The sequence below is a fragment of the Haliotis asinina genome, chromosome 4 (assembly GCF_037392515.1).
Source record: "Haliotis asinina isolate JCU_RB_2024 chromosome 4, JCU_Hal_asi_v2, whole genome shotgun sequence".
In the NCBI taxonomy this organism is placed as follows: Eukaryota; Metazoa; Mollusca; class Gastropoda; order Lepetellida; family Haliotidae; genus Haliotis; species Haliotis asinina.
The window spans coordinates 43,766,587-43,780,996 of record NC_090283.1 but is presented as its reverse complement, the minus strand read 5'-3'; the positions used below and the strand labels follow the sequence as shown (position 1 = coordinate 43,780,996).

Genomic DNA, 14,410 nt, shown 5'->3' with positions numbered 1-14,410 from the left:
CTTAAATATCAGCCAAGTCAACGAGCCAACAAGCATGAGTTGCTGAAGACCCATTCTAATGCAGATCCTCACAGGTGGATTGTATAAATAATATTTGACTACATTGTCCCAAATTTACACACTGATGGAATTATGCAAAATATTGCAATATGAAACAAATAAAAAATTACATAACTTCTTGGCCAATAACAAATTTAAATAACATGTATCCTCAACATGTCTGCACTTCTTCTGAATCTTCTTACAATCAATTTCAATTCTACTCATCTCTAATGCATAAAGTTCCTACAGAGCTGTTATGTAGATACATATAATTCACATAAAAGTGACATTTGAAACATAACTGACAGATGTGAGACGACACCATGTCTTCAAAACTCAACTTAAGCCTATGTGCAATTGGCAGCTATCCCACTCCCAGCAACCATCAAAACGCTCAACTTCATCACAAGATATATTCAGTGGTTTACGAATTCCACTCCAGAAACAGAAAACAGATGAGGTACTGACAGACGGACAGACGGATCTAAGCAAGTAAGATAAAAAACAAAGTCATAGGATTTACAGAACGCAAAACATGACAACAGACACAGTGAAACTGATAAGCATATCCACAGGGATTTGGATACATTTTGATTGAGTAACAAGTTATCACTGAGTCTGTTTCTAGCCTGGTATCATTAGCAAATTAAATGCTGTAACAATGTGATGATCATGATACAAAATTCAATAATAAAACAATATTACATCACAGTATCAACAATGATATTTAAGAGTCTGGGACCGCCATTTTGTAATCCAGATGCAGGGGTTCAAAAATCCTATGGCCCAACGCCCAGGACAAGTCAGTTTTCATTTGGGGCAATCAGATAATGGCATCTTACTAGTCCATGTACTACTAGATTATTTCCACTTGTGGTTTCAAACCACAAATAATCTTGGATTTCATTTCATATCTGCTCATAATGAAGCTATTAAAGTTCACAATATTTATAAAGTAGAGCTAGTGGAAAGTGAAGTTATTACTCTTCGATAAATAATCCAGTAAACATTAACATGACTCATTGTGTCATAAAATCAGGACAAGTGGAAAATTAGTCAGGACAAGTTACTTTCTTGAAGTGTGGCAAGAGGCTTTTCAAAATATTTTTGAACCCCTGAGATGGCAGTTTCACAAGGCTTTTGTAAGTTTAAGATCTCATAACTTTTCTCACAACATTGGTACCTCCTATGTTACGGTATAGGAGGCCGTGATGCTATGAGGCAACTAAAGCATATAAGAGTTTTGTGAAATTGGCCCCAGGTCCCCTCAAAATCAAGTGAGTGACTCCTAGGGACCCTCAAATACAGAATTCAAGATGCATCACTGATGACTTAATGTTTCAAAACGTTACTTCTCAGTATGTCCTTCAACACGTTCAGACACATGTGACCGACTTTAATCATGACATTGAGATTCCTCCTGTGTTGGGGACACAAATGGCCAAATTGTTTAGGTACTATGCTGACGAACATGTAATTGTCGTTTTGTATGCCAGTTTGTGTTAATCATGTGTCACACTGCAGGCACACCAAAAATTGATAGGGAGCGAGTGAATTAGTGTTGGAAATTGGTCGAAATTTCACAAATGATGATAGTGTCTCTACCAACGAGCAATCCTGCTAAAACACTGGTTGAGCCAGACCAATTTTATTTCTTTTTTACAGATTTTTGTCTTCAGAAAACCTAGAGGCAGAAGGGAAAAGAACAAATGAAAAACTTCATCAGCAAACAGTTTTAAATACTAGACGTATTTACCTTCTGCAATTTATAAAGCGGGCCAAAAAAACGAACAAATTTTTATCTAAGTTTACATTTTTGGTCAATAAAAATATAAGAATTTGATTTTTTAAGCAGGGAAAATAAAATTTTATGATTTTTTTTTCTTTTTCTTGAAAAAATATGACAGGCAGATCCATAAAAAAATAATTAAAGTGGTCTGGCCTTAGTGTCATTTTTCAGATTTTCCTATTCAGGATGTAAGTACTGATAGGCATAACATGGTTCTCTGTTGTTTTTGTTTTATTTAGAAACTGCACAAATTGCATTTGCAACTTAAATTGAAAGTAATGACAAATATATGATGAACATGAACTACATGAGGTCTCTTAGTGCTAAGATAGTCTTAAGTGCCAACACCGGTAGAGTAAATGAATTTAATGCCACTTGAAGCAATATTCCAGTAACATCAATGAAGGGATACCAGAAATAGGCTTCACACATTGTGAGCACACAAGGAATCGAACCAGGTCTTTGGCGCGATGAGCAAACACCTTAACCACCAGGCTGCCCGTAGCATTTTCAACAGAACTTGTGTCAAATATGCAAGATTTCTACATCAGAGCAATCCTGTTTTGCATTTAAAATCAGAACTAAGCCTCAGATTTCTCTCATTCTCATAGTGTCAATGGTTTTCCAAAACAAGGTACGTACTAGGATCTCATGCATTTAAGCCCTTGGCTTGACAACAGAAAAATGACGTTTACAAATATAAAACCCATAATTAAGACCACGACCTAATTTTGGAAAGAAAATTATTGTAAGATACAGTAAAATGGAATGAACTTTAAAATTAATCGAATACTACAGTATGAACTTTCATATGAATGGAATACTACAGTACGAAATTTGATATGAATGGAATACTACAGTACGAACTTTAATATCAATGAAATACTACAGTACGAACTTTAATATCAATGAAATACTACAGTACGAACTTTCATATGAATGGAATACTACAGTACGAACTTTGATATGAATGGAATACTACAGTATGAACTTTGATATGAATGGAATACTACAGTATGAACTTTGATATGAATGGAATACTACAGTACGAACTTTGATATGAATGGAATATTACAGTACAAACTTTGTTATGAATGGAATACTACAGTACGAACTTACATATGAATGGAATACTACAGTACGAACTTACATATGAATGGAATACTACAGTACGAACTTACATATGAATGGAATACTACAGTACGAACTTACATATGAATGGAATACTACAGTACGAACTTTAATATCAATGAAATACTACAGTACGAACTTTAATATCAATGAAATACTACAGTACGAACTTTCATATGAATGAAATACTACAGTACGAACTTTAATATCAATGGAATACTACAGTATGAACTTTGATATGAATGGAATACTACAGTATGAACTTTGATATGAATGGAATACTACAGTACGAACTTTGATATGAATGGAATACTACAGTACAAACTTTGTTATGAATGGAATACTACAGTACGAACTTACATATGAATGGAATACTACAGTACGAACTTTGATATGAATGGAATACTACAGTACGAACTTTGATATGAATGGAATACTACAGTACGAACTTAGATATGAATGGAATACTACAGTATGAACTTTGATATGAATGGAATACTACAGTATGAACTTTGATATGAATGGAATACTACAGTATGAACTTTAATACTAACGGAATACTACAATACTTCTGAACCACAAACAATCATTAAAGAACACTAAGGTATAAACTCCAGACACTTTCAGTGTCTAAAATGTTCTGAACACGAGAAAAACTCTAACTACACTACATACATTATATATGCTGGCATTCGCCATGTGCTTTTGCAAAGAGCGTGACTCTAAATAATAAAATCTGAAATTTTCATTTAGACCTTTGGGCTTAATAACAGGAAAATATCCCATTTTAATGCACATGGCATAATTTTGAGTGGACTTAAATACAGGAAATATCAGTAAATTTGCTATTCTTAATAACACAAGCATTCTGAACACTTCTTCCCCAGATAACAGAGGATGATATTGTTTCAAATCACAGTAAATGAGTTTTAACCAAGAGGTGACACTTACAAGTTATAGATTCTTTCACCAGGAATGTGAAATAAACATACCAAACAGACAGTTTTTACCAAAAAAGATGTTTTCTGTAAATTTGTTTCAAAACGGCAATACGTTATCCTGTAGTGAAGTTAATTTAAACAATTACAGAAATTCACAGTGGGACCAAAAACCAAATGTTACAGAGGTTTTGACTAATGCTATTGGCCCATCATTTCCCTGCTAAAAAGGTCTTTTTCAAATGTACCTAGTTATTTCTTAAACTGAAATTGAGAAGTTTTGACATGTTTCAGTATTGTATATCTTCCACCCATTGTAAAGCAATGTTAACATACTTACATATAACGGCAGTGATTTGGGGGAATTTGTAGCCAATTACACTTTTCCCCCAGGAATAATAAAAGATACAAACACGGTATCCATTGAAAATGAGTGCATCTGTCTTGCATAAAAAATTTCGGGGAAATCCATTTGCATTTTTCAGAAAATTATTTAGAAAATTTTACTCTTGGTCAAAAAACATCTTCGGATAATTCTGCGACAATACCATTACATTCTTTTGAGTCCTTTCTTCGTGATGAGCTGATTATGATAAAACATGTGTGCACTTGATTGCTCTTTTATTTATTTCGTGATTGTAAAAAATTTAAAGGGTTGAGAGATTCTAACTTAAATTGTACATGAGCAAATATAATATTCAGTGATGTTTTATGAAAATTGTTTGATTTCAGGCCCCCCCAAAAAGGTTAAAAAAAACTGTACGTATTGTTCTTCCTGATACTAGGACAAGAAGGACATAGACTACAAGCTCTCCCTCCCTCACACGCATGCACGCACACACCAATGCACATTGTCAGTGATTATGGCCTACGTATAGTTCTGTCATCAGTCACTGGAAACCCAGCATTCCATATGACCAAACACAGAAACAATCTCAACATGGGTGTAACTAATGATGCTTTGACCTGTAACCATGGTAATTCAGTCACTATACTCACCCCGGACTCAAGTCCTCAACACGGTCATCAATGTCTGTGTTTCTGTTTGCCATGGTTGACTTCATTCAGTGTGGACACTATTAACACGCCAGCCTGCAAAAAGAACGGACATGTGAATGACATGAATGATGTGACTGATTACTGATGCGATCGATGGGAATGATGAGACTGACGTAAATATGAGTGACATGAATGATGTTAATGACGTGATTGCCAGGAATGAATGACGTGAATGACGAAACTGACGGGACGTGACTGATGTGAATGACATGACAGGAACGACGGGCCTGATGGGAATGAATGGCATGAATGATGTGTGAATGACAGGCATGATGGGAATGACATGAATGATGTGACTGTGAATGATGTTAATGACGTGACTGCCAGGAATGAATGACACGAATGATGTAAATGACGTAAATAACGGGATGTGAATGATGATATTCATGTGAATGACATAAACAAAATGAATGAGGTGACTGCCTGGAATGAATAACTATCGCCAGTCATCAACTTCCCACAACATCATTTGGGAATACACAATGACTTCTTATAATGTGGATCAGGGGTAGAATAGGCCTTCAGCAACCCATGCTTGCCATAAAAGGCGACTATACTTGTCGTAAGAGGCGACTAACGAGATCGGGTGGTCAGACTCGCTGACTTGATTGACACTTGTCATCAGTTCCCAATTGCGCAGATCGATGCTCATGTTGTTGATCACTGGATTGTCTGGTCCAGACTCGATTATTTATAGACCACTGCCATATAGCTGTAATATTGCTGAGTGCTGCGTAAAACTAAACTCACTCTCTCACTCTTATAAAGTGGTCACATGCAATAAATAATTTGTGTGGGATTACATGTTCTCAGATTCTACTAAGTTAAAATCCCTTTAAGAATATCTGAATATATACACTTTGGAAAGGAACAAAACAATTGAAAAAAGCCCACGTGAGAAGGAAAATTGAGAACAATTGAGGAGATCTAAACCTGCTTCATTTAGAAACAGAAACAGAAAGGCCTATGGAAGTGAGCGAGTTAAGTTTTACGACACTCTCAGCAACATTAAAGCTATTTGGAGGTTGTCTGTAAACAAATGAGTCTTAATCAGACAATCCAATGATCAACAGCATGAGCATCAATCTTTGCAACTGGAATACAATGAAAACCAAGCCAGCACGCCTGACCACCCGATCTCCTTAGTCGCTTCCTACGAGAAGCATAGGTCACCGAGGACTATTTCTAAGCAAGATCATCATCACTGAATGTTCAAAATTAGTAGTTTGAGCATAAAATTCGTAGTCAACTAAATAAACAAAATCATGATGGATTCTGAAAAAAAAATGAATGATAGTATGGTCACATGGTTAAATTATTTCCGCAGGAACTAAATGTGTCAAATCGCAAAGGTATTGAAATCAGCTTTACTAAAATTACGTTTGTTACTTGCAATCATTCCAGTTCAAATATGTCATTAAATACGATGAATGGAAGGTACGTGAAGTCCGAAAATGTATTTCATCGTTAAAATTATATGTTTTTGTCTATATATCCGTATTTTAATGCATTTTATTCAAATTTCGTAGGATTTCTAGTGGAATCGTATTGGTGTGGTTTGAACTTAAAATTCATAGCGACTACGATAAAATCGTAGAGGTTGGCATCTCTCCAAATATATCATGAACATAAACTTCCAGGAGTCTTCAAGAAATATTCATGACTTTTCAGTTTGTGGTGAGAGTTTTCTAAGAAGTTCTAAAACAACTTTATAGATATGCTCTATTTAGGAGACAAACATCATGAGTTGGCCATTTTCCGGGTGTTATTGAGTATTTGAAGCACGGGAATGCATTTGGAACTGACGGCGTCAGACAGAGGTTTCAAATGAAATATTCCTGTGCTTCAAATACTCAATAACACCCAGAAAATGGCCAACACATCATGTTTATCGACATTGTAAACACAAAGGGTTTTACTGTCTGCACTCGTTTACATCGAGTATGGGTTCAGAAGTGAAGTGTCCTCTGCTGGCCGTTTCAGCTGGTTCCCATGGTAGCATCTGGAGCTGCTCATTTGTGACATCATTCTGACATTACGTCACAATATGATTTGAATGACGTTGATGACACAAGAAAACAATAGTTTGCAATGTTTCTACGTGTTAATACGCAGTGAATAGTCTTGCAGTTTCCGGGAATCTAACACCATTTGATCATGTTTTTCAACCAATCAGATTACAGAACACAGAGACTTTTGGTTTACAATGTCAAGTGTTTCAAAGACCATAACAATAGTTCCAAAATTGTTTGTTTTTGATTATGAGGAAAAAAGATCCATTGCTTGGTCGTTTGGTCACAAACTACATTATTGATAAAGATATTATGAGCCATGTGTGTTTTCATATCACTTATCCATTCAGAATAAACACTTATATTTCTTATGTATGGTTATTTGAAATACAAAAATGAATTTATCTTTATTAAATGCTCCTAGAATACAATTATCTCTCCCACATGAAATTTATGAGAAAAAAACATAGCGAATGCTCAAACTATACAATTATTTTTTTAAATGAAAATTATGACACAAGAACAACTCTCATAATTCATTTTGTTCTTTGTTCCTTTATTAAATCCCTGATTATCATTACAAAAATATGCCTTAAATGTTGTCACATTACAATTAATATCCCAATAGATTCATGATACAGAAGCATACTCATGAAATAAACACATGGGATGCAACATGCGTGAGGGGTGTGAGTGAGTTTAGTCTTACGCTGCACTCAGCAATATTCCAGTTATATGGCAGTGGTCTACAAATAATCGAGTCTGGACCAGACAATCAGTGATCAACAGCATGAGCATCCTAATGCATATCTGGGATCAGATGACATGTGTCAACCAAGTCAGTGTCTCTTACGACAAGCAATGTGACTTTTACAGCACACATGGGTTGCTCAAGGCCTATTCTAACCGAGTAGGCTCTTGGTCCATATGAGTGAGAGAGTGAATTTAGCTTTACGCCGCACTCAACAATATTGCAGCTATATGGCGGCGGTCTGTAAATAATCCAGTCTGGACCAGACAATCCAGTGATCAACAACATGAGCATTGATCGTCTCTTACGTCAAGCATAGTTGCCTTTTATGGCAAGCATGGGTTGCTGAAAGCCTTTTCTACCCCGGAACCTTCACGGATTCTAAATTGACCAAGATTGACTTCTTACATTGAAAAGTGCACATATCAGTTATTACTGATAACAATTTTAAAGAGACAGAATATTTGTGATACGCTTGAATGGTCTGTAGTTACTTAATGAGTAAAACGTGAAAAATAAGACACTGCTCCTTTTCTTCGTCATTTTTAAAAAAAACTGGATGTTAATGTCACAATATGACAGACATCTGACAGACAACAGTAACATTTAGGTCCACCATAAATGTGACAAGAATACCAGTGTATCAAATCTCGGCTTTTAAATATTAGCTGGAATTGTAAGAATTTATCACAGTGTCGTTGATATGTTGCTAAGTTAACCTAATGAACATATATTAATATTAAATTTGTTTGTTTTTAATTATCATGTGATTATTGTTGCTAATGCCATATTTATGACGGACCTAAATGTTGGTAATGTAATGGAGTATCAGTAATCTTGTGTTTCGTTTCACATTTTCACCACAGCATTGCTACTCTCATGTAAACAGGTCAATAAACAATAAAACAACACTGTTTCAGATAAACGTGTCTGTAAATGATTCTAAGAACGCACACCATTGCTGTGGTGCCTATCTGCTACATTTTCTAAATTACTTCCTACTGTATGGTGCATATTTTATATTCATAACAGCCCCTATCTGCAGCTCTGTATCACTGTGTACGAAACTCCTAAAAAACATCCAGGAAGTCCACATGGCTGATAACTGAAAAAAGTTGCTTCCCCGCTTAACATCACCCTTGATATCTCCAGGGTAAACGTTCCGGTAAGTCTCCAATACACCCTGGATGCATCTACGGCTCGTCAAGGTAATTTTATTACTTCCCTTGGCTGGCTCCGCATTCTCACAGTAGCCAATCAGCTTAGCTACCGTTACAACCGAGCTTGCCAGTGTCAACAAAAACAGCAGTTGCAACTGTGAAGGTTTGTTCACAGTGTGACTCACATTTTGGGGAAATCATGCAGACAAATTGACAGGTTTGAAACTTACGAAACTTTCGAAACGTAAAAATACATGTACAGACTATTTCTACCTCTTTCAGACTACCCAAGCATCATACTGCCAAGTTTAATCCATTAGGTAATTTAACAAGCGAAAGTGAGTTGTGATTGGTTCACCCAACTTCCCAGCGTAGACACCTGATTGGGTAAAAAACCAGCCAAGGGAGACAATAAATTCACCTGGCAGGACCATAGATGCATCCAGGGTATAGTGGCGAGGTATGAAACGTATACTCTGGAGATGTTGAGGATGGCTTAACATGTAACCAGCCCTGTATTAAAACTAGGAAACTGAGACAAGGTGTTAAAATAAAGTAATTAATGAATTACTTGAAGTGAGATAAACTTAAACCTGTGTAAAAACGACTTTAAAACATAACTTGGTGGTCACTGTTGATTCATTTAGTGTTACAGCATCTGAATCAGAAAAAAAGAAAACAACAACACTGTTCATTGGCTAAAAGCATTCTCTAGACCAATCACATTTAGTGTTACTGCTAGATGAATGGGTAGGCTGATCTGTGAAAGTTAAGGTTTGATTGATCATAAACTCAATAGACGTCGTCTAGTGACCACAGCTGTAAATTATTTTCAAATATTTCCCTGTAGTCAATGATTTGATCAAACATATATCCTTGGAAATTGTATTGTCCCACAGGGATGACAATAATATAAAGGTGTAAGCCCAGGTGCTATTTCATACACTACGCGCCTGAATTGCTGTGCATGCAGTTTTCTTTGGTATGCATTATAATACTCACCCTTATGCCATGACTTCACTCCTCACACTGACGCTGGTGATGAGTACCTCATCAAAAACTGTTTCATCATGATCAGGTTTGAAACTTCTTCTTCACCCTTTGGTCTGCAACAGATTGAACACAATCACTGACAAATCCGATGAAGTTAATACACATTATTTTTGTTAGTTGTTTAACACCACTCAGCAATATTCCAACTATATGGCAGAGGTCTGTATATAAATAAGCCTGGACCAGACAATCCAGTGATCAACATCACATGCATCAATCTACATAACTGGCACATGATGACATGCATCAACCAAGTCAGCAAGCCTGACCACCAAATTCACTTCGTTGTATCTTACAACTAGCATGGGTTGCTGAAGATCAATTCTAACTCGGACCTTCATGGGTCGCAAGACTAACACGATTCTACACGTATATGCAGACTGGAAAATGGAATTGGACACACATTGCAATATTTTTGTAAGATTCAGAAAGGAGACTTACATTCACAACTATTGTTTCCTTTCATAATTGAGTGAGTCACTATGGTTTTACACCATGTTTAACGTCACATCGGCAATATTTCAGCCAGATCAAGACAGGAACATTACATTGAAATGGAATGTATGAGTATTATGAAAACCTGTCGACAAAGGACAGTAAAACAACTAGAATATCACAATTTGAAATAAAACTAGCATGGAAAGTTAAAACTAATATCACTATTGAGACAATACAATATAAAAACAAACTATAGATCGCCAACAACAGAAGGTAGATCACCACACTAGGGACCATGGGGACTTACAGTACCTTTGCTACCTACATGGACCCCAGTCTTGATATGAAGTAAATAGGATCTGATATATGATCAGCATCACCCAGTGTCAAACACCTTAGCTCCCAACAAATTCATTACAGGGACCTGAATCACATTTACAGCGGAAACCGTTTCATCTGGAAATTTTGGTTCCACTCGGAAATTGTCCAGTTAGCAAGGCATCCACTTAATAGGATCAAACAAGCAAAATGCATTGACAATGTATATTGAAGATTTGTTTTCATTACTGATGAAATGTTCTCACACCTGCCAAATCCTAATTAACACCTGATGTGACACATGTCCCTTGTGCTCTGATGGAAAATTCAGATCAAATGGTTTGAAAATTCTCCTTATGGGTCCGGAAGTGTAGGGACCAAAAGTGTATGGTCTAGCTAAGCAAGTGAAATTAATGAAGTCAAGTTTCAATTCAGCTGAAAATCATGGAGAAGGTGGGGTTTCCGGATTTACAGAGTCTGAGGAAACGGGACACAACTGTATAAAGAAATACAATTCATTAGGCAGTACACAGCCCTCTTTACCATAATATCAAGTGTACAGACAATTTCTCGTATGATGAAGGTTAAGACATGAACTTCATGAGTAGTGGGTGAGTGAGTTAAGTTTTACACCGCTTTTAGCAATATTCAAGCAATATCACGGTGAGGGACACCAAAAATTGGGCTTCACACATTGTACCCATGTGGGGAATCAAACCCGGGTCTTCGGCGTGACGAGCGAACGCCTTAGCCACTACGCTACCCCACCACCCCACGTCATGAGTAGTACACTTCTCATTCAAATGATGTTTGTATTTTTATAGGAAGATTTGAGGATATCACCTCCCTGTCCATGTGGAAATATAGAATATATTTGCCACTATTTTAGAGGCAATAAAACAGATCTGTTTTGCAAGCCTCTTCCATCCATAGGGTTTGTACAGTTGAGAACTCCATAGTTCCAACCATACCCCCACCCAAATTAAAAACTAAAATTACAAACTGACATACATATCTCACCCTAGATAAATATGCACTCTATAAACTAGAACAGGTACAAAAAGAACAAAAAACAAAACAATCAATGAACTTATTTCAGTGTTGGAATATTACACTGGAGAAGGTGGAAAAACATATTCTATATGTATAAAATCAGAGACTTATATATAATCTATTTTATGGTATTTGACAAAATGAGCACGTTACTAGATTTAATCAAACTCGGTATATATAATTTCTCTCTTGTCTACAGTTGTTAGTTTACGAGTCTCTCTTGTAACGCGCTGGTATGTTGAGCCCTGCTTTCAAGGCAACAACATATCATTGAGAACACACCCACTTGAAAGCCAAATGACTGTTGCACTGACGAAGGTATTTATAGAAAAAAATACCATCGCGTTGTATACAGAAGTGTGATCATGATACTATTCAAAACAAGTGCCTTGATTGAAATACTGCACGGATTTTGATGACTCACCTTAGATATGTTACGTCCACATCAGCCAACAAAGTTGGTGATTGAAAGGTTAGTGAAGTCAGCCGGAACTTACAAACAGGAAGTCCATTAACCAGCGGGCAGTGGGACACGATCGTACCGCACCGGACTGACTCCGACTGTTTCACGAAATATGTGCGTCGTTATCACTGCAACCCGGTTTATGAATTCATACTTTTTCATTGCAGTTGAATGTTACGATTAACTCATTTCGAATGATGCATATGGTCAAAATTTGTACAGTTTTTCTTTTCTTTACCCTTTTTTCACAAAGCACAGAAACCTCAAGTTCAAGCAGAGGCCATACATCTATTACATAGTCTCTGGTTCAAGAAAGTAACCTGTTTTCCAGCTAAGGCTAACATCTAACACCTGCGTAGAATACAGAGTCGTTAGTTCTAGGGCCGTCTTCTATTGGTACGGGTTTCCTATATTCTCGCTCGGTAAACACGTTTTCAACCGAGATCGTCGATGCGTGATACTAATCGGGTGTTTACATCACATCTGGACCTGACATTTCCAGTGATCATCAGCATGAACACCGATCTATGCAACTAAAGGCTTTTCTTTGTAAACGAATACTCTGGGCTCTGTCTTTACACAAAGCAAGTTGTCGCAGCGCACATTGAGTCTGGAACCAGATCGGACGAGAGCTGTTGGACAGGACCTCGCTGTTTCCGGAATGACCCGAGTAGTTACGAATGGACGTCGCTTATTTCATTTCCAAGGGAGAGTTATCACCCCTCACAACAAAAAGATAAATACTGGTATATACGATGACGCGGCGTCAACCTAATCTTCACGATTCGTATTCTCCATGAACGTGTTTTCAACTATACTGTATCGATTGTATCACAAGCAAGTCATAAAAACGAATATAAGTAATCCCTGCATGTGACCGTATCCCTGAACATATCGTATGCGCTAACAGAAAACTGATGTAACTTGACACAAACCAGCTAGTTTATTGTTTCCGTCTTGTGTAAGGCTGTGAAGACGTCATTTGACGTAATATACAGATGACGTCACAACAGAAATTACGTCATATGTGATGTTTGACGTCAGTCCACGACTGTCGTTTTCCAAGATAGCCCCGCTTTGGACAAGGATTCTGACACTCTTTTTCTTCGTAAAATCAGTGTAATGGGTACGTTTGTATGGTAATGCCTGTAAATGACCTAATCCAAATGTACAGTATGTACGTAGCGCTATAGTCCCATTTACATATGGGAAAACGACATAGTCGTATTTAAACACGCATAATAAACATTTAAAAAAAAGATGTAATAGAGACGATGGCCTGAACCAGTGGTTAAAGCGTTCTCACGTCACGCCGAAGACCCGGGTTCGATTCCCAAAATAGGTACACTGCGTAAAGCCTATTTCCGGAACACATAGAGAACATATGAGCGTTAGCTGAGAAGATGCGACAGGATCCGGTGATTCGCCCTGACCTGCAATTTTCCTCGCGTTTTTTGTTACATTATTATTCAGTTGCGACACACCCAAAATGCGCTTCTACGGTTCCTATCACATCGCAACCGTTTAATTTACGAATACGCATGGACATCACTGCAAATAACTGTCAAGATTTACAAGCTTGTAAATGTCGTGTAAAAATGAGATATACAAGACATCTACAATTATGTAGAGTTGAGATTTTACACATTTACAATTTTGTAAATATGGAATTTTTACATTCTTCTGAAAATATGAACCCAGTGTATGAAACTGAAAAAAAGACAAAAAAGGAAGCCCACGGGGCTGGTAACTGAAAAATGTTGTTGTCCCTGTTAACATGTAACCGGCCCAGTATTAAAACTAGGAAACTGAGATAAGGTGTCAAAATAATGTACTTAATGAATTACATGAAGTGATGTAGACCATGTGCAAAAGCCCCCTTTTAGAAGAAAAAAACCAAAAGCCCCCAAACCTAACTTGGTGTACAATGTTGATTCACGTAGTGTCATTGCCATGTGAACCAGAAAAACAGAAAAGTACATTGTTCACTGACTGAACCGGTAGTCTGATTTGTGGAAGTTATAGTTTCATTGATCATGAACTATATATGCGTCGTCTGGTTACCACCATTGTAACCTATTTTCGAAATATTTCGATCTTAGTCAATGACATGGTCAGTTATATACCCTTGGAAAATGTATTGGCCCATAGGGTTGGCAATAAAATAAAATTGTAAGTCCGCCATGTAACTTGCAAGCAGCGG

At 36.9% G+C, this 14,410-nt stretch overlaps 1 protein-coding gene across 2 annotated transcripts in view; it reads right to left on the bottom strand.

Moving 5' to 3' along the window:
• The window catches only part of LOC137281590 (ATP-binding cassette sub-family C member 5-like), a 95,706-nt gene that overhangs the window by 64,956 nt on the left and 16,340 nt on the right, over window positions 1–14,410 (bottom strand). Inside the window, exons 1-3 of one of the 2 annotated variants that reach the window (XM_067812921.1) lie at window positions 12,169–12,248; window positions 9,885–9,988; window positions 4,900–4,992 (exon numbers count right to left, since the gene is read on the bottom strand). In XM_067812921.1, the coding sequence (XP_067669022.1) occupies window positions 4,900–4,964 (65 nt within the window). In that variant the 5' untranslated portion in view covers window positions 4,965–4,992; window positions 9,885–9,988; window positions 12,169–12,248. Of the gene's footprint in view, window positions 1–4,899; window positions 4,993–9,884; window positions 9,989–12,168; window positions 12,249–14,410 lie in introns of those variants that run through there. The other variant, XM_067812922.1, reaches the window with a different exon arrangement.